The sequence below is a fragment of the Salvelinus alpinus genome, chromosome 6 (genome assembly GCF_045679555.1).
Source record: "Salvelinus alpinus chromosome 6, SLU_Salpinus.1, whole genome shotgun sequence".
Taxonomy (NCBI): Eukaryota; Metazoa; Chordata; class Actinopteri; order Salmoniformes; family Salmonidae; genus Salvelinus; species Salvelinus alpinus.
In genome coordinates, this window is record NC_092091.1 from 60,831,917 (window position 1) to 60,850,862 (window position 18,946).

Sequence of the window (18,946 nt, forward strand, 5' to 3'; positions counted from 1 at the left end):
GAGAGAGAGAGAGTGGTGAGGGAGATTGAGATTGGGGGAAAGCGAGGGGGAGAGGAGAAGAGGTGGGGGGACAGGCACAGGGAGAAAGGTTTAGCGGGTTCACTTACAGATCTGTCATTTAATCAAACCATGATTATGAAAGGAAATACGGAGGGAGGGAGGGAGGGAGGGAGGGAGGGAGGGAGGGAGGGAGGGAGGGAGGGAGGGAGGGAGGGAGGGAGGGAGGGATCAACAGAGAGGGAGAGAGTTCATATAGGATAGTGAGAGGAAAATACAGAGGGTTAACAAGGGATAAGTTGGATGTGTTGATGACAGAAGGATAGAGAGATAGATAGAGGGAGAGAAAGAGGCATATCTGTGTTCTGTAGCAAACCCCATCACAGGGTTCTGCATCCAAAATAGCACCCTATTCCCTACATAGTGCACTACTTTTGACCAGAAAATAATTTTGGACACAGTCAGGGTATGGAAGTGTTAATGTCACAGAGAGAGAGAGAGAGAGAACATAAAAATATATAAAACAGCCTGGCCACTAGCTGGGAAAAAAAGAAAAGTTGAAAGGGATTTATTTACTTTAAGAGACTGACTGTGTAGAGGAGAGTGGTTTAAACCCCTGATGCACCGCATTCAGAATTAAGCCTCAAAATTATTCAACTATTAAACATGAGCGGCTTAATGCAGCAGATACATAGACCATCTGATGCTGGACAGAGTTGAAATCACTCCGAGATGAGAGAGCGAGGGATGGATGGAGAGATAAAGACTGGGGGAAGGGGAGTGCTTAGCTAAAACTTTAAGGTGAATCAATCTAGCAGAGAAAGGGGGAGTAGGTAAGAAAGAGGGGAGAGGAAGGAAGAGGGGAAGGGAGGGGGAGGGATACGGTAGAGGGAGAGAGGGATTATTCACCGTTTCAAATGAATAAATCCGTATTGTGTGAATCTGGCACACACAGAGAGAGAGAGGGAGCGAGGGAGGAAAAGAGAGAGCATCACCTCGACAAGACCTAAAGATCAAAGAGATCCACAACAAAAATAGAGGGAAAGAATTCTCAACTGCCAAGAAAAGAGGAAGGACAATAACGGAATAAAAAAGTGCTTTCATGATCTCGAATCTCTCTGCATTGGACTTGGAATAAGCTTCTCTGCAGTTACAACCACCAGATACCAACCAACTAAAGAAGACTTCACTTTAAAATAAACTTTGGAACAGCGACAGGAGCTGAAGCCCTGAACATGCAATAACAGAACATGAAAGAGAAGCGAACGAACGTGGCATTGGAATAAAGAGAAACTCAGCCTGGACACAGGTGCAGAAGAGAAGAGAGAGAGAGAGAGAGAGAGAGCCAGAAGGGAGTGAAGAGAAAGAAAAAAAAGAAAAGAGAAGGAAAGCATCAGAGGGTATATTATTTCTGGGTCATCACCCCCCGATGAGAGGACAACACCTGCCAGGTGACTTCTGTTGCTAAGCACAGCCAGGTGGGGACAATAACTATATAACAGAATTATGTAAAATATCATATGTCACGTTTCAGTTTTGATAGTTGTAATTATATGAGGCGCTGTCAGCTCATATGTGGTTCATGTAGTAGTAGGACACTGTTTTGTCAACCACTACACCGTTTCAGACCTACCATTTCATGAAGATATTGATGATGTAGGACCTGCTGGTTTATGAACGATAGTTTTTGGTGCATGCTCAAAGTAAGCCTCCTCCAGGATGCATTTTTTTGCATGCGTGTGAACCTGAACCATCACAACACCTCTCAACGCCTCAGCGCTGTAAGGGTGCTGTGACACTTTTGGGGTTGTGTGGTTTTTTGGGATCCTTCAGGGGTGCAGTGATGGGTGAGCTCAGCTGCCCCAGTGCATTGTGGGGGAGAGAAGGTGTGAAGGTACTCGCGCTCTATTCGCTCCTAGCAGTCGGTGAGTGAGGTTATTTTTCTTCCAAAAATATATTGCATTGATATACGTTTTTTATGAGTGTATACATACCAAAAATGTTGTTGCTACCTTTTTCATGTGTTTAAAATAGCTGAGATTTGTGATTTACAGTAGGTGTAGGCCTAACAATTGATGTGAAATTAATGTGAAATATACCAAAGAGAAGAGATACAAACATATCAATATTTCCCTCCTCTCCTTTTCTGTTGATCTCTTTCTCTCATCCACCAGTACACACATCCCATGCCCAGCCTCCCCTCCCTCTCTCCCTCCCGGCCAAAATCGTTGTCCCCCCTCCCTGGCACGCTCTGCCCCTGTTGCAGGCTGATCTGGGCTCACTGTTCTCCAACTCCAGCCCCTTCGCCTTCTCCCAGTCCCTGCTCATGGTGCCTCCGGCTGGGGATGCCTCCAAAGCGGGGGTCCGGGCTTCATTCGGGCCTTACTCTGTCAGCCAGGTAAATCAATTGGGATTGTGCTCATTGACAATCAGCAGAATGCTGTAGATTTCTGCTTATACATTTTGAGAATTAGTTCCAAAGATTTTATATTATTCCTGTGTCCTAAGAAGTTGAAAGATACTATGTAACGCAGAGATCTTCCTCTAACCCTCTCTCTAACAGTGTAACCCTCTCTCGCTCTCCTTCTCTCACTCCTCAGCTGGTCTCTGGGCCCATCCTCCCCCTCTCCCCTCCTCTGTCTGCGTCTCTCCTCTCTAAACACGTGGAGCGAGAGAGGGATGAAGGAGGAAAGGAGAGGTACAGGGTGCGGGTGTTGTTCCATGTACGAGGGGACACCAGCAGAGGGAGCTGTATCACCCTCCACGCCTTCAAAGAGACCGAGGAGCAGAAGGCTTCGTGTATCACACAGGTGTGTGCGTGCGTCCGGGCACACACTATATTTAGCCACCATCCCCTGTGACCATTCAAAAGACTGAAACCGGACTAAACGTTTTCTTTGGAACTCTAGCGGGACTCTGAATGATGGATATGTTGTATTGTGTGTTTGTTACACTGGCCAACACACTGAAATGTTCTGTTCTATATAAAGTTTGACACCAAACGCTCACCAATCCCTCTCTTCATCCATTTCTCCTCTCTCCTTCCCAGCCTCCATTGGGTCTGTGTGTGGTGACCCTGGCCCTACCTAAGGACTGGTTTGAGGCGGAGCAGACCAGCCAGCCCTACCTCGGCCCCAACCAGCGTGCCAGGCACACACACCGACACCGCACCCGTAACCGGGGACGACGGCACGAGGGTGTTGTCGTCGGTGGAGCCGGTGGCATCCCCATCCCAGGCGCCCTCAGACACAGCCCCGCCCACACCGGAGACCACATCCAGTTATACTACTCATTGTTCGGCACAGCGTCCAACATCAAACTAGCACCCCCTAGGTGTGTGGAAGACAAATTTCCACAGTCTCAGAGACAGTTGATTTATATAGGAGCTGTGACTCTGAGGGAGTACAATAAGGGGAAAGAGGCCAACAGGACCAAAGAGGAAATAGACTGTTGCAATGGACAGGAAGAGGAGGAGCTAAGGTTGGATTCCAACGTGCTGATTCGCTATCGCAGGGGACCGGTCCGCACGGGACAGCCAATAGGGATTTCTGTGAACCTGAGGGCCAATTTCAGTGCAGAGTTTGTTGTTATCCGGTAAGTCTTTGTTACGTGATGCTCTGTGATGTAAGTGATAATCCAGCAAATTGAAAAGGGACACCTGATGACGACCTAAACACATATAGGAACACAGCAGTGTGCAGGTTCTTCTCTTTCACTGATAAATACTGTATTCATAGTATGAATAGTATGTATGCAGTATGTGTACATGTACATTGGGGCCGGCAGATCGCTTAGCGGTTAGAGAGGAGAGCCAGCAACCGGAGGGTTGCCACTTCGATCCTGGGTCCGACAGGAAAAATCTGTCAGGAAGTGAGCTGGCAACCGGATGGTTGCTGGTATCAAATCCTAGATGCCATTGTCTGCTGTTGTGCCCACTTAACACCCCACAACAACAGCTCCCCGGGCGCCTAGTGTGACAACCCCCCGCTCCTCTCCAGAACCTGCATATGTGTGTGTATGTGTCTTTCAGAGGGGTTGGGTTAAAAGCGGAAGTCAAATTTTGGTTGAACAATAAAGTGATCTTAATTTCCATTTTAGTCATTTCCCAGATGCTCTTATTCAGAGCGACAAACAGTAAGTCACGCTATATCTGTATGTATCTATTCCAGACTGAAGGTGAAGAAAGGCCTTTTGTCTCTGGTTGCCCAGCGCTCTCTGAACTCTGATCTCTGGGTTGTGAACCTGGAGAAAACCCAGGGCTCCAAACATGACGTCATCTCCATCATCTGCCACAAACTGGCGGGACACGTGGACAGCGACAGGTATTACTTCATCATATATATTACTGTACAATATTACTCAGGTACAATATTACCTCAGTGAAGGAACTTATTCAATTTAACCGGTTTGTGACTTGATACGTTATTAAAATTGCATGCAAGTGATACCACATATGTGAGAGAATATTACTCTATTGAATATTATTTCCATCAAATCGCTCTTTTCTTATCCTCCCCACTCTTCTCCTTACTCTCATCCCCACTCCTCACCCCTTTCCCTCCGTTTTCTCCTGTCGCCGTCCTCCCGCCTCCTCTCCCTCAGTCCCGCTGCTCTGCAGCAGGTTGCCTGTCTGTCAGTGGACGGCTTGCGAAGGAGTTTCGGGGTTGCCATGACTGTATCGGCCAGCTGGTGGGTGGAGTACTCAGACCGTAATAACCCTCCGCCACCACACGGCGGAGTAGTGAGCAGCTTCTCCTTCACTGACAGAGAGATTGTGGGCATCTCTCCCATAACTGAGGTAGGTAGAACTTTATTAAATCAGGGCCAGTTTCCCGGGACACAGAATCTCCATTGAACATGCCTCTTAGTCCAAAACTCTTAGTCAGGGAAAATAACCATGCATCTTAGTCCAGAACTATTAGTAAGGGAAATTGGCCCACTGTGTATTTGCTTCTTCTTGTTACATAATCTGTATGTACTATGCAGTAGAATAATGGATAATGCGATAGCTACAATACATCTCCATACATCTACGGTCCCTTAGTGTTTCGGTGGACTGTTTCTTTCTTAAAAAGCTCAATATGTTTATTCCTAAATATGGCCAATAAACTGAACTTGTTGTCATCAACACACAGAGTGGCATGATCATCAACACGGCCATCTTGACCAGCGAGCCCGTGTCACTTCCTGTCATTGTGCTGGCAGTGGGGCATGATGGGAAGGTGTCTGATATCACCGCGGCGGTGAAGTGTCAGTCGTCCAATGATGATATCATCAAGGTAACCAGACACGACTGTACATACTGTATACGCACACACACACACTCACACACAAAAGATGGCACCGCAGTGGAAAGCAGCCGTTTTACGTGTTCCTGAACAATTTTTATGCTGATATTAACCGCCATTATTTCCTATGACGAAAACAGCTTCTGGACAACAGAACAGCATTCACTAACCTCGATTTGAATGACAATTTCTACTTCAGCCAGTTGGCACCTCTGGACGTCAGGTACCTCTGGACCAAGCCATAATCCCTGGGACTCAAAAGAGGAAGAGAGAGGCAAACAAGAGAGGCAAACGAGCCGGCATCCTGATGAGACTACGTTGGCGAGCAGATAAACCGCCTCTACCCTCGGTTCTATTGGCAAATGTAAAATCACTGGAGAACGAACTGGATGAGCTCCGTTTGAGACCTGAACGACTGTAATAAGATGTGTGTATTTTCTTGTTAACAACAGCTAGTGCGCGATCTCTAATGTTAAGGAAATCTCGAGTTTTTGCTTGCCTGAGTTAGAATACCTCATGATAAGCTGCAGACCATACTTTTTACCAGTGGTGTAAAGTACTTAAGTAAAAATACTTGAAAGTACTACTTAAGTAGTTATTTTTGACAACTTTTACTTTACTTACATTCCGGACAGCCAAAAGTACTCGTCACAATTGAAATGTTTTGCAGGACAGGAAAATATTCTAATTCACACACTTATCAAGAGAACATCCCTGGTCATCCCTACTGCCTCTGATCTGGCGGACTCACTAAACACATGCTTCATTTGTAAATGATGTCTGAGTGTTGGAGTGTGCCCCTGGCTATCTATAAATGTAAAAAATATATGCTTTTACTTTTGATACTTGAGTAAAAGTCTAAAAGTATTTGGTTTTAAATATACTTAAGTATCAAAAGTAAATATAATTGTTCAAATATACATAAGTAGGATTTTACTGGGTGACTTTCTCTTTTCATTTTCTATTAAGGTATCTTGACTTTTACTCAAGTATGACAATTAGGTACTTTTTCCACCACTGCTGTTTACCAAGAGAGTTTACATCTATATTTTTTCCTAGCTGTTTATTTACCACCACAAACCGATGCTAGCACTAAGATCGAACTCAACGAGCTGCATTGGGCCATAAGCAAACAAGAAAATGCACATCTAGAGGCGGCGCATCTCGTTGCTGGTGATTTTAATACACGGAAACTAAAATCTGTTTTACCTCATTTTTACCAGCATGTCACTGTGCAACTAGAGGCGACAAAACTCTTGTTTACCTTTACTCCTCACGCAGAAACGCATACAAGGCTCTCCCTCGCCCTCCCTTTGGCAAATCTGACCATAACGCTATGCTCCTGATTCCTGTTTACAAGCAAAAACTCAAACAGGAAGTACCAGTGACGCGCTCATTACGGAAGTGGGACATTGAAGCGGATGCTAAGCTACAGGACTGTTTTGCTAGCAGAGACTGGAATATGTTTCGGGATTCATTTGATAACATTGAGGAGTTTACCACATCAGTCACCGGCTTCATTAACAAGTGCATCGACAAGTCGACGACATCATCCCCACAGTAACCGTACGTACATATCCCAACCAGAAGCCATAGATTACAGGCAATATCTGCTCTGAGCTAAAGACTAGAGCTGCCGCTTTCAAGGAGCGGGACAATCCTGCTATGATCTCCAACGAGCCATCAAACAGGCAAAGAATCAATACAGGACTAAGATCGAATCCTACTATGCCGGCTCTGATGGTTGTTGGATGTGGCAGGGCATGCAAACTATCACAGATTACAAAGGGAACCCCGCCGCGAGCTGCCCAGTGACACAAGCCTACCAGACAAGCTAAATGCCTTCTATGCTCGCTTGGAGACAAGCAACACTGAACCATGCAACACTGAAAGGCTGGTCATGGCTCATATCAGCACCATCATCTGTGATACCCTGGACCCACTCCAACTCACATACCGCCCCAACAGATCCACAGATAACACGATCTCTTTTGCACTCCACACTGCCATTTCCCATCTGGATAAGAGGAACACCTATGTGAGAATGCTGTTCATTGACTACAGCTCAGCGTTCAACAACATAATTCCCTCCAAGCTCATCACTAAGCTCAGAACCCTGGGACTGAAAACTTCCCTCTGCAACTGGATCCTGGCCTTCCTGACGGGCTACCTCCAGGTGGTGCGGGTAGATAACAACACATCAGCCACACTGACTCTCAACACAGGGGCCCCTCAGGGGTGCGTGCTTAGTCCCCTCCTGTACTCCCTGTTCACGCACGACTACATGGCCACGCATGACTCCAACACCATCGTTAAGTTTGCAGATGATGATGAGACAACTTATAGGGAGGTCAGCACAGTGCCAGGACAACAACCTTTCCCTCAACGTCAGCAAGACAAAGGAGCTGATCGTGGAATACAGGAAACGAAGGGCTAAGCACCCATCCATATCGACGGGGCTGTAGTGGAGCGGGTCAAGAGCTTCAAGTTCCTCTGTGTCCACATCATTAAGGAATTAACATGTTCCACGAACACCAACACAGTCATGAAGAAGGCACAACAATGCCTCTTCACCCTCAGGAGGCTGAAAAGATTTGGCATGGGGCCTCAGGTCCTCTAAAAGTTATATAGCTGCAACATTGAGAGTATCTTGACTGGCTGCATCATCGTTTTATATGGTAACTGCTTGGTATCCCACCGCAAGGCTCTACAGAGGGTAGTGCGTATAGCCCAGTACATCACTGGGGCTGAGCTTCCGGCCATCCAGAACCTCTATACCAGGCGGTGTCAAAGGAAGGCCCCAGAAATTCTCAAAGACTACAGCCACCCAAGTCATAGACTGTTCTTTCTGCTACTGCACGGCAGGTGGTACCGATGAACCAAGTCGGGAACCAACAGGACCCTTAACAGCTTCTACCCCCAACCAATAAGACTGCTAAATAGTTAACCAAATAGCTACCCGGACTATCTGCATTGACCCCACTTTTGCACTGTCTTTTGACTCATCACATATGTGTCTGCTAATGTTTATTATCTATCCTTTTGCCTACCCCTACCTATATGTACATATCTACCTCAATTACGACTGGGTACTGGTACCATGTGTATTTAGCCAAGTTATCGTTACTTATTAGCTGTGTTCGAATACCCATACTAACATACTGTAATGAAACAGCAGGGATCAGGTCTCGAACCCTCGACCTTCTAGCCCGAAGTGCAAAAGCATGCTCAAGCGGCAGAGTCGATTTCCGCGCTTATAAACCCAGGGTCGTTACACTACTCCCTCCTTTCAAAGAGCGCGTCTTCACGCTAGCTTGCGACTCTACGTCTTACAGGAACGAGCTCACCAGCCAAGCACACGCACTGTCGTGGATGCAAGGTCCGATCACTTCTGACACCAGTGTAGTGAAACAGCAGGGAGCAGGTCTCGAACCCTCGACCTTCTAGCCCGAAGTCCAGCGCGCTATCGACTGTGCCGCAAAAGCATGCTCAAACGGCAGAGTCGATTTCCGCGCTTATAAACCCAGGGTCGTTACAATACTATAAGTTAATTTTCGTATACTGTAAACGAACAGTATTCTTTCAGTTGAGCGTACTAACGTAAACTCACGTAAACTCGTACATCGCCTTGGTCCGTACAATTGCCCTTATTTTAGCGCCCCAAAAACATAATACTTCCAGATCAACTGTAATGTCAATACCATTGTAAAGCACAATTTCTCCCCTTTCCAACAAAATCAATTACATTACCTAAACACTGCCCGTTTCCGCATAATTCAAGCAGGCAATGAGCCCCGTCGGGTCTTTAAAAAAATGGCGGGTGGGGAAGCGAAACTAATGCGTGATAGTGAGAAGGACAGATGTCGTATGGGAAAATTGCTTTTTTCACTCGATCTGTCCAACTTATCACCTTATCGCCTCTAAAATATAAATAAAACACTATAAAGAGTTTATATAATGTGTCATTACATACCTATTTGAAGGTTTGTGTCGAATTTGAATCGGGTTTATAAGGGCGGTGCTAAAGTGATCTTAGAAGTAAACAGCGGCTTTGAGAATGCAATGATGACGATGCAATGCAATGATGACGAGAAAATGACTAGATATCCCCCCCTTACCCCCGTCACTGTCCATTTCTTGTTTTTAAACGATGAGAGAAGTGCTACACCTGGTGGAGAGAGATTGTAAGACAGAAATAGTTGCTTTATGCTGCTGTACGTTACGACATGACACGTCAAGATGTAATGGAGGGTCCGTTTTTTAAACTTTTCTCCAATACTATAGAGCCATTACCATGTCGATCAACGCTTGAATAGAAACCTAGTTCACACCCCCGATTTTGAAGTCAACACAGTAGCTACAGTCCCATTAGTTTTCTTTGTAGCCTCGTTTGAATGTCGCGGTTACGCACATTTGTACGGAATGGGGTGAGTTTAAGTTAGCTCTTCTCACGTCTACCGGAAGTTGATGCTGTTGCTATGCAACCTCTTGCTAGCTAGTTAGCATAACAAATGACTAGTTAGACATTTTACGGCTTTGGGTGTGTTCTTAAATTCAATCCGGAATGCCAGAGTGCGCTCGTAAATTCAGAGCGTTGTTTATAAATTCAGAGCGTTTCGCTCTCGGAGCGCACACTGAACGTTCAGGACGAGGAGTAGGGTTGATTTGAGCGTTCTGACCTTACAACGGCTGCCAAGCACCCAAGCTAACGCTGGCTGGACTAATAGCTGTTTCCAGACACAATGAGACCACTCTGACCATTTTACTCGCCCTAGCAGAGCTGGTTAGGCAGTTTCCAATTTAAGATGTAAGGTAACTTATTTGAAAAGTCATTACTTTATTACATTGCTCAACATTTTCTTAACATTTGTCATAATTAGTTAAAGCAATGAATTTGTATCCGCTCTCGTTATACTTCGACTGCATATATTCTGTCATTTTCTTAAAATCTGGAAACCACGCCCACTTCCTGAAGAATTGCATTATGAGGCCTAAAGTACGGAAATAGTATCTATACTTTATATATTTGGCGAATTTAGTACGACATCCAGGAACTTTTGGCATAATAACTATATCCAGACTATGACCAGTAAGCATACGATATACTCAATACATGGCACAAATAGTACGGTTAGTATGATTATTTCAAACAGTTATTGTGTATTTATTCCTCTTGTTATTATTTTAATATTTTTCTCTGCATTGTTGGGAAGGGCCGGTACGTAAGCGTTTCACTGTTAGTGTACACCTGTTGTTTTACTAAGCATGTGACAAATAAAATGTAATTTGTTTGGATTGATTTGACACACAAGCACACACAATCCTCCACTCCCTTTATCACCTCTGATGTGATTCAACAGGTGTCAAGCGATTGCTCAACCCTCTTCGTCGACGGAAGTGAATCAGGGGTGGGCAGCACCTGCGTAGGGGTGGAGTTTCTCCTGGGCACGCTCAGTGGTTCCCTATGTCTGTCCGTGTGGGCTCCTGTCGTCCCACTGCGCGTCTCACTGTCCGACAACGAGCTGAGCGCCATCGATGGCTGGAACCACTACACGGAGAACGGGTGAGTCCCTGTGCGTGCGTGCGTATGTCTAGAGAAAGATGAAGACACACTGAGCAGGAATGACATAAAGCAGGATTAAACAATGTCATGCCATGTCATTAACATCAAGATTCCTAAAGCAGTTGTTAGAATGATGGGGATTGGAACAGTTGAAACTCCCATTTTTATGTATTTTTATTTAACCTTTATTTATCTAGGCAAGTCAATTAAGAAATAATTATTTTTTACAATGATGGTCTGGCAATCTGTTCCCAGTTCACCTCCTGGTCTCCTTTTAGCATAATATCCTTTCCTAATCCATCTTTATCTATCTCAAGACAGAGCAGGAGGTTGAAACACCAAACCAGGAATGTCCAGTGGTGGAAAAAGTACTCCATTTTCATACTTGAGTAAAAGTAGAGATACCTTAATAGAAAATGACAAGTGTAAAAGTCTAAAAGTATTTGCTTTTAAATATACTTAAGTATCAAAGTAAATGTAATTGCTAAAATATACTGAAGTATCAAAAGTAAAAGTACGAATAATAAAGAATTCCTTATATTAAGTAAACCAGACAGCACACTTTTTATTTTATTTTATTTTTAATTTTTTACGCATAGCCAGGGTCACACCAACACTCAGACATCATTTAAAAACAACGCATTTGTGTTTAGTGAGTCCGCCAGATCAGAGGCAGTAGGGATGACCAGGGATGTTCTCTTGATAAGTGTGCGAATTGGACCATTTTCTGTCCTGCTAAGCATTCAAAATGTAACAAGTACTTTTGCGTGTCAGGGAAAATGTATGGAGTAAAAAGTACATCATTTTCTTTCGGAATGTAGTGAAATAAAAGTAGTCAAAAATATAAATGGTAAAGAAAAGTACAGATACCGCAAAAAACGACATAAGTAGTGCTTTAAAATATTTTTACTTAGATGCTTTACACCACTGGGAATGTCTGGTAGAACAGTGAATGGTTCTGTCCCAATTGGCACGCTATTCCCAATATAGTGCACTACTTTTGACCAGAGCCATGTGGACCCTTGTCAAAAGTAGTGCACTATATAGGGAATAAGGTGCGATTTGACAGAAACCCAAGGTCTACTGCCAAAAAGCGTCATTCACCATACAAACACTACAGGCAAACAGCTGGTAGAAGAGACTACTAATTCCCTAACCCAGAGCCTTAATATAGGCTCTCTGCATTATCTACCTTTTATTCCTAGATGGCACATGCTCAAAATTTCAAACACAAACATTATAACTTGCTGTCACATCTCAACCAGGTTTGGGGTCAATTCCATTTCAATTCCAGTCAATTCAGAAAGTACACCAAAATTCCATTTCCAATTATCTTCAACAATTTTCATGAGGAAAAATTGGAATTTGAATTGGAGTTTGGTGAATTGGTGAATTGACTGGAATTGAAATGGAATTTACCCCAACCCTCAACATATTTAAGCTTATGATGTCTCCGTTTCTGGTTTTGCCCAGCTTCTATGCCACATTCAGATGTGTATAATATCTCTCTCTCCTCATCCATCCATCCTTCTCTCTCTACCCACCACCCCCTCTCATACCCCCCTCTCTCATACCTCTGTCTTCCTCCCTCCCTTTCTTTCCCTGCTCCCCAGCTGTTCACCAGTGTATCAGAGGTCCATGGTTCAGGTTCTGACCCAGTTCAGTGCTCAGGGTGGCCAGGGTCAGCTGACCTACCTGCTGGGCTCCTCTGATTGGTTTGTGGATGCCACAGAGTTGGTCCGTAATTGGCTGAGGGTAGGGAATCCTCGCGTGGCGGTCCTCGACAAGCAGAGCAATCTGATTGGTCTACACCCAGGGAAAACTTCAGTTCATGTGAGTACCATAAACTCAGCAAAAAAAGAAACGTCCTCTCACTGTCAACTGTGTTTATTTTCAGCAAACTTAACAGGTGTAAATATTTGTATGAACATAACAAGATTCAACAACTGAGACATAAACTGAACAAGTTCCACAGACATGTGAGTAACATAAATGGAATAATGTGTACCTGAACAAAGGGGGGGTCAAAATCAAAAGTAACAGTCAGTATCTGGTGTGGCCACCAGCTGCATTAAGTACTGCAGTGCATCTCCTCATGTAGATCCGGGCTCTTCGCTGGTCATGGCTGTCATGACGTTGGCCTGTGGGTAAGGTTTATGAACCCCCCCATAAATACCTTTCTCCCTTCCCTCTCTCTTGACTCTACTGAGGGACTCTTGAATAGCCTTTGTTAAACATAGAGAGTCTGGGAACATCAAACAAGTGGAGGGAAAGGAACCATATTTCGGTAACAGAACCAGTTGAAAATATGCGTTGGTACTTAATGAATATGATGTCAGTTTGGTTGGCATCTGAGACATTATGACTGATGACAGGACGACATAAACTGTATCTGGGAAAGTCTACACATTATAGTTATCAGATTCACATGGAATTGTTGTGCAATTTAAATGCAATTTAAATGAAACTATTTGTGAAAAGATTAAATGTAATTTTAGCTTCCAAATGAGAGAATTGGGTTTTCATAAGATTAGAGCTCTGCTCAATCAGTGGCGCGCCCCTGTGAAGAGACAGGGGTTATAAACTATGAAACACACCCTTCTCTCCCTCCACTATATAAGTCCTTGACGAAAATGTAACCTCCTGTTCTGGGTACATTAGAACGACGGTCCAATGTCAGAAGGATTCAGATAATAACTACAGAACGAAGCCAACCTCAGCGTGAGCTTTGGATGCGAATGATATGAACTTTGAACTCTTATTCGCTACAGAAGTGATACTTCCTAGCCGTTGAGATAGCAGCGGCCGCTGTAAACGTGGGCTAGGAGAGGACAGACAGAGTATACCGTCTACCACACAACGAAGACACTACAACGTTTCCCGTTCACCACCAGAGACACTCTTCAAAGGACTCTGTTGGGCAACACGGCCTTCCATCTACCGCCAACCTATTGAAGCGCAGCTCAGAGTAAATATTTATTGCATTTTCCTTTTCCAAATGGGCGGTAATTTAGAATGCATAACATTCTGTATTTACGATAGAGTAGCTGCCTACGGCCCGATAGAGACATAGCTTCTCCCTTTGTTCCTCAAGTCTTCACACTCTTTCACTCAAACCCAACCCCCTTTTCTTTGTGTAACCAGCTGTCATTTCTGTTCCGTCCGCTAAGGACGTTTTCCTTTATGACATAATTTGTAATCAAGGTATGATTCATTCTGTGTATATGTAATTCTGTGTGATTAGTTAGGTATTTAGTAGATATATAATTAAACCCAATTTTGTATTGCTGATTCAACTTGTTAGCCAGGGTTCGTGAAGATAACCAAGAATTTACAACTTTCAGATGAGACTGAAATAAGGTGACGATTAATATTAACTGCTTTAAGAGTTTATTCGGAAGATAACCGCTCTATAAACACTCTTTTGTGGTGCCCCGACTTTCTAGTTAATTACATTTACACGATTAGCTCAATCAGGTAATATTAATTACAGAGAAAGAATTTTATAGAATAGCATGTCATATCACTTAATCCGGCATAGCTAAAGACACGACACATAAGAACACTGACATTCCTGTCTTGCAGGAAATCACTCACAGAACGAGCAGTATGGCTGGTGGCATTGTCATGCTGGAGGGTCATGTCAGGATGAGCCTGCAGGAAGGGTACCACATGAGGGAGGAGGATGTCTTCCCTGTAACGCACAGCGTTGAGATTACCTGCAATGACAACAAGCTCAGTCCGATAATGCTGTGACACACCGCCCTAGACCATGACGGACCCTCCACCTCCAAATCAATCCAGCTCCAGAGTACAGGCCTCGGTGTAACGCTCATTCTTTCGACGATAAATGCAAATCCGACCATCACCCTTGGTGATACAAAACCGCGACTCGTCAGTGAAGAGCGTGTTTTGCCAGTCCTGTCTGGTCCAGCGACCGTGGGTTTGTGCCCATAGGCGACGTTGTTGCCGGTGATGTCTGGTGAGGACCTGCCTTACAACAGGCCTACAAGCCCTCAGTCCAGCCTCTCTCAGCCTATTGCGGACAGTCTGAGCACTGATGGAGTGATTGTGCGTTCCTGGTGTAACTCGGGCAGTTGTTGTTGCCATCCTGTACCTGTTGCCATCCTGCAGGTGTGATGTTCGGATGTACCGATCCTGTGCAGGTGTTGTTACACGTGGTCTGCACTGTAGCGCTGTCTTACAGTCTCACAGTACGGACATTGAAATGTATTGCCCTGGCCACATCTGCAGTCCTCATGCCTCCTTGCACCATGCCTAAGGCACGTTCACACAGTTGAGCAGGGACCCTGGGCATCTTTCTTTTGTTGTTTTTCAGAGTCCGTAGAAATGCCTCTTTAGTGTCCTAAGTTTTCATAACTGTGACCTTAATTTCTCTACCGTCTGTAAGCTGTTAGTGTCTTAACGACCGTTCCACAGGTGCATGTTCATGAATTGTTTATGGTTCATTGAACAAGCATGGGAAACAGTGTTTAACCCCTTTACAATAAAGATCTGTGAAGTTATTTCGATTTTAACGATTTATCTTTGAAAGACAGGGTCCTGAAAAAGGGACGTTTCTTTTTTTGCTGAGTTTATAATACGAACAAGTAATATGATGTTGTATTTTGAATAGCATGGTGAATTTTAGTTGAAGGATGGTCATTACCAAAGATGAGATCTGACCAAATGGGAGTAGGTCACATTAGACTAGGAGTAAGATTTCAAATATATTTATTACCTATGGAAAGTAAACTTGAACAAGATACAAACAGCAAGTACCTTTATTGACACCCCTCTCTTGTCTCTCAGGTCATATCAAGCCAATGGGATGGTGTGCTGGGTAGCTGTGATGTCATTGTGACCTCTGAACCCGTGACCCCTGGTGACCTCTCAGTGCAGGTTGTGGGAGGACTCGGTATGTCAATCAATGCAAGCCCTGCCCACCCTGCTGTTGTCACAGCAACAGTGACCGCATACAACATTCTCTACAACCATGGGCAGGTGAGTTCTGTGTTTTTCTTGACCTACTAACTTCACTAAAACGTTTTAGTTTTACATAACAGTAACTTCAGTGGGACGTTTTTTTCTTCAATGGTAGGACATTTGTGCTTCAGTATAGCATGACACTGAACATTTCTCTTTCTCTCTCTCACCCTCTCTCTCTGCCTCTTTCTCCCCCCTCCTTCTCTCTCCCTCCCCCCATCCTTCTCTCTCCCTTGCCCTTCCCTCCCCCCTCTTGCTGCTTCTCTCTCGCTCTCTCTTTCCCTCCCCCCTTCTCTCTCTCCATTGTCCTTCTATCTCCCCCTCTCTCTCTCCACCAGGAAGCGTCCATCAGTGTCTGGCTCCAGTTCAGTGATGATAGCGCCACGTTGCTCTCCGCCTTCAGCCGTGGTACCTTCGCCCTGCGCCTCTCCTCATTGGCAGAGACCGTGGTCGCCGTGACGCCCGGCCCGTCACTGCGCGTCATCGCCCAGGGAGAAGGGGGCGGGCCTTTACTGAAAGCAGAACTTCTGGTCACCACCTGCAAGCCAATGGCGAACTCCGTCGACGGGGACCTAGCCAATCCGAAGGAAGGAAGCGGGACCAGGAGGCTGGCTAAAGGATCTGGTTGGATCAGGGTGAATCTGGACTCTGACCTTCGTCCAATGGGGAGCGAGGAGGCGAACTTGGAGCTGCTCAACATTTCGGACATGTTGATGGAGTCATCTGACAGGGATGTTCAGTACAGCAACTTCCCGGACAATGACATCATCATAGGGAACGTCACTGCCGTCAGCGGTGACGACTACTATGACAAGGCCGGCGATGGGATGATCGCCAGGAACGACCTGGAGAGAGCGGTGTTGACCCCGAATCACGAAGAGAGCGCGGTGTACTTCTCTCCCGGGGTGGAGCGAGAGAAGGAGGAGAAACTGGAGGATAAAGAGCTGGAGGTGGGTGTCGGGGCAGTTCTCTCCCTCCTCTGCCTCTCCGCACTTCTCTTCCTGGTGAATTGTCTGCCCTGCGCTTTGAGGGAGAGGAGGAAGAGGAAGGACATGAACGTGGAGGGGGTGGAGGGAGTGGTGGAGGAAGAGTGGGAGGAAGGAGAAGAGGAGGAGGCAAAGGAGGTTGCAGAAAAGAACGAGAAAATAACATCATACCCCCGGGTAATATCACTTCATGAGACTACTACAGAAGAGAACGAGGGGCAGTCAGATCAAAGCATGGACCATTAAGGCTGCATCTGGCACCCCAATCCCTTTAAGAGCCCCGGTCAAAAGTAGTGTACTATGTAGGGAATACGGTGCCATTTTATTCAGGAGAGAAAGGTTGTTGATAAAATCAACATTCTTAGGACAATTGACTATATATTCCTGTCACTGTGTCACCAACAATGTATCTTAATGTCTTACAAGGTCATCTTCGTATAGGCTAGTCTTTTTCTCAGTTATTTCTTTCTGAATGTTTGTCTATCACACACATACACTAACTATCCAACAAATATGTGTGCAGAAACAATGCACGTACACGACTGTGCATATCTGCCATATTTATTGTATTGGTATTATTTCACATTCATCCATGTACAATTTGTCGTCATATCTTTTCGATTTAGGGCTCAATGCAATCCGTATCGCTGAAGTTCACCGCTACATTACAATTGAATTTTAAAGGCAATGTTCGCAGAGACTGAATTCACATACGGTAAACGCTGAATATGTCAGCTCAATTGGAAATTACCTTTACATTTCAAGCATGCTGTAGCGCTGAACTTCGGTGATATGGATTGAATCAAGCCCTTAGGCCTATTGACGGAATAGTATAGGTGTTGAAAAATCCTGGTAATTTTCCCAAAATTCCCCGCCGGGATGACTCCCAGTTGAAGGATTCCCACATGCTTATTCCCTCCTGATTCCAGATATTCTCCAACTGGGATTTCTGTAAGAACTGGGAATTTAGGGCAAGTTACCGGAATTTGCAACCCTAGTCCTGCACATTCTAGTTTTCTGGTTGATCTCCTAATCAACCAAACAGAAAACTCACTTGTAAATAGACATTATAGAATAACTCATGTGAAACATGTTATTCTCCTGCTTGGCAAAGGTTGTCAATGAATTTAAAATGATTTCCTAACAATGAAATATTTCTTTTTGTATTTGATTTAGTGATTAATTAGGAAAAAGTTTGATTACTTGATCAACCTTTTTTTTTTGTTGTCTGGTCTAATTTATCAGTCAATCCGTCCAGAGTTTGTGTTTGCATACTGATGTGATTGTGCCTAGAGGTATTTGTCTGATCTGACCAGACCTCCAGCCAAGTGTCTGGAGGAGAGCGGTCTGGCCTATATGGCTGGCCTAGAACTGTCATGTATCCAGCTACCTCCAATTGATGCTGAATGACACAGAGCACTCGGTTCCTGGCAGTCTTCTCCAGCTAGTTCGACCCCATGCCGGTCGTCTGCCTCAAGCTTCAGTCTCCAGGTGTTTCTTGGACTATGGACCTGACCAGTAGAGGTCACAAACAGTGCTATTTCCCACTCCCATGTTGCCCCCTAGTGTGAATAAGGAGTGGCTCAAATGTGTGGAGTTGTAGGTTTGATCCCAGGTAGAGCCTGTGGTTGTGTTGACACTGATGATTGATGGACTGTGACAACTAATGAGGGTTTCATATTTGAGGTTCCCCTTCCTGTGAACACCAGTGGTGCTGGGGGGGGGGGGAACTTCTGGAAAGAGTAGACACTTAGACACTTTTTTAAATTTTTTATACTACTTTTTCCTTGGGTTTCCCTTCATAACCGCTGCTGGGGACTGTTCTGGAACCACAGGGGGAATCCCAGGATTTAACCCACCAATCCCCGATCTTTTTTTGTTTTAACACCCCCCACCCCACTTTTCTCAGGCGGCTCTGAACCCACTCCATGCCGGCATACTATCAGTGTTGGAAAAAGTACTAAATTGTCATACTTGAGTAAAAGTAAAGATACCTCAATAGAAAATGACTCAAGTAAAAGTCACCCAGTAAATTACTACTTGAGTAAAAGTCTAAAAGTATTTGGTTTTAAATATACTTAAGTATCAAAAATAAATGTAATTGCTCAAATCTTAAGTACCAAAAC

General features: G+C 44.7%; 1 protein-coding gene across 1 annotated transcript; it reads left to right on the plus strand.

Moving 5' to 3' along the window:
- The first annotated feature begins 879 nt into the window (after positions 1 to 879).
- Positions 880 to 17,972, plus strand: LOC139579076 (transmembrane protein 132D-like). Its single transcript, XM_071407312.1, has 12 exons — positions 880 to 1,475; positions 1,831 to 1,922; positions 2,172 to 2,395; positions 2,598 to 2,807; positions 3,047 to 3,591; positions 4,167 to 4,319; positions 4,600 to 4,795; positions 5,133 to 5,276; positions 10,646 to 10,848; positions 12,462 to 12,681; positions 15,661 to 15,852; positions 16,173 to 17,972. The coding sequence occupies exons 2-12, from the start codon at positions 1,841 to 1,843 to the stop codon at positions 17,064 to 17,066; spliced, it is 3,063 nt and encodes a 1,020-aa protein (XP_071263413.1). The 5' UTR covers positions 880 to 1,475; positions 1,831 to 1,840; the 3' UTR covers positions 17,067 to 17,972.
- The last annotated feature ends 974 nt before the right edge of the window (positions 17,973 to 18,946 follow it).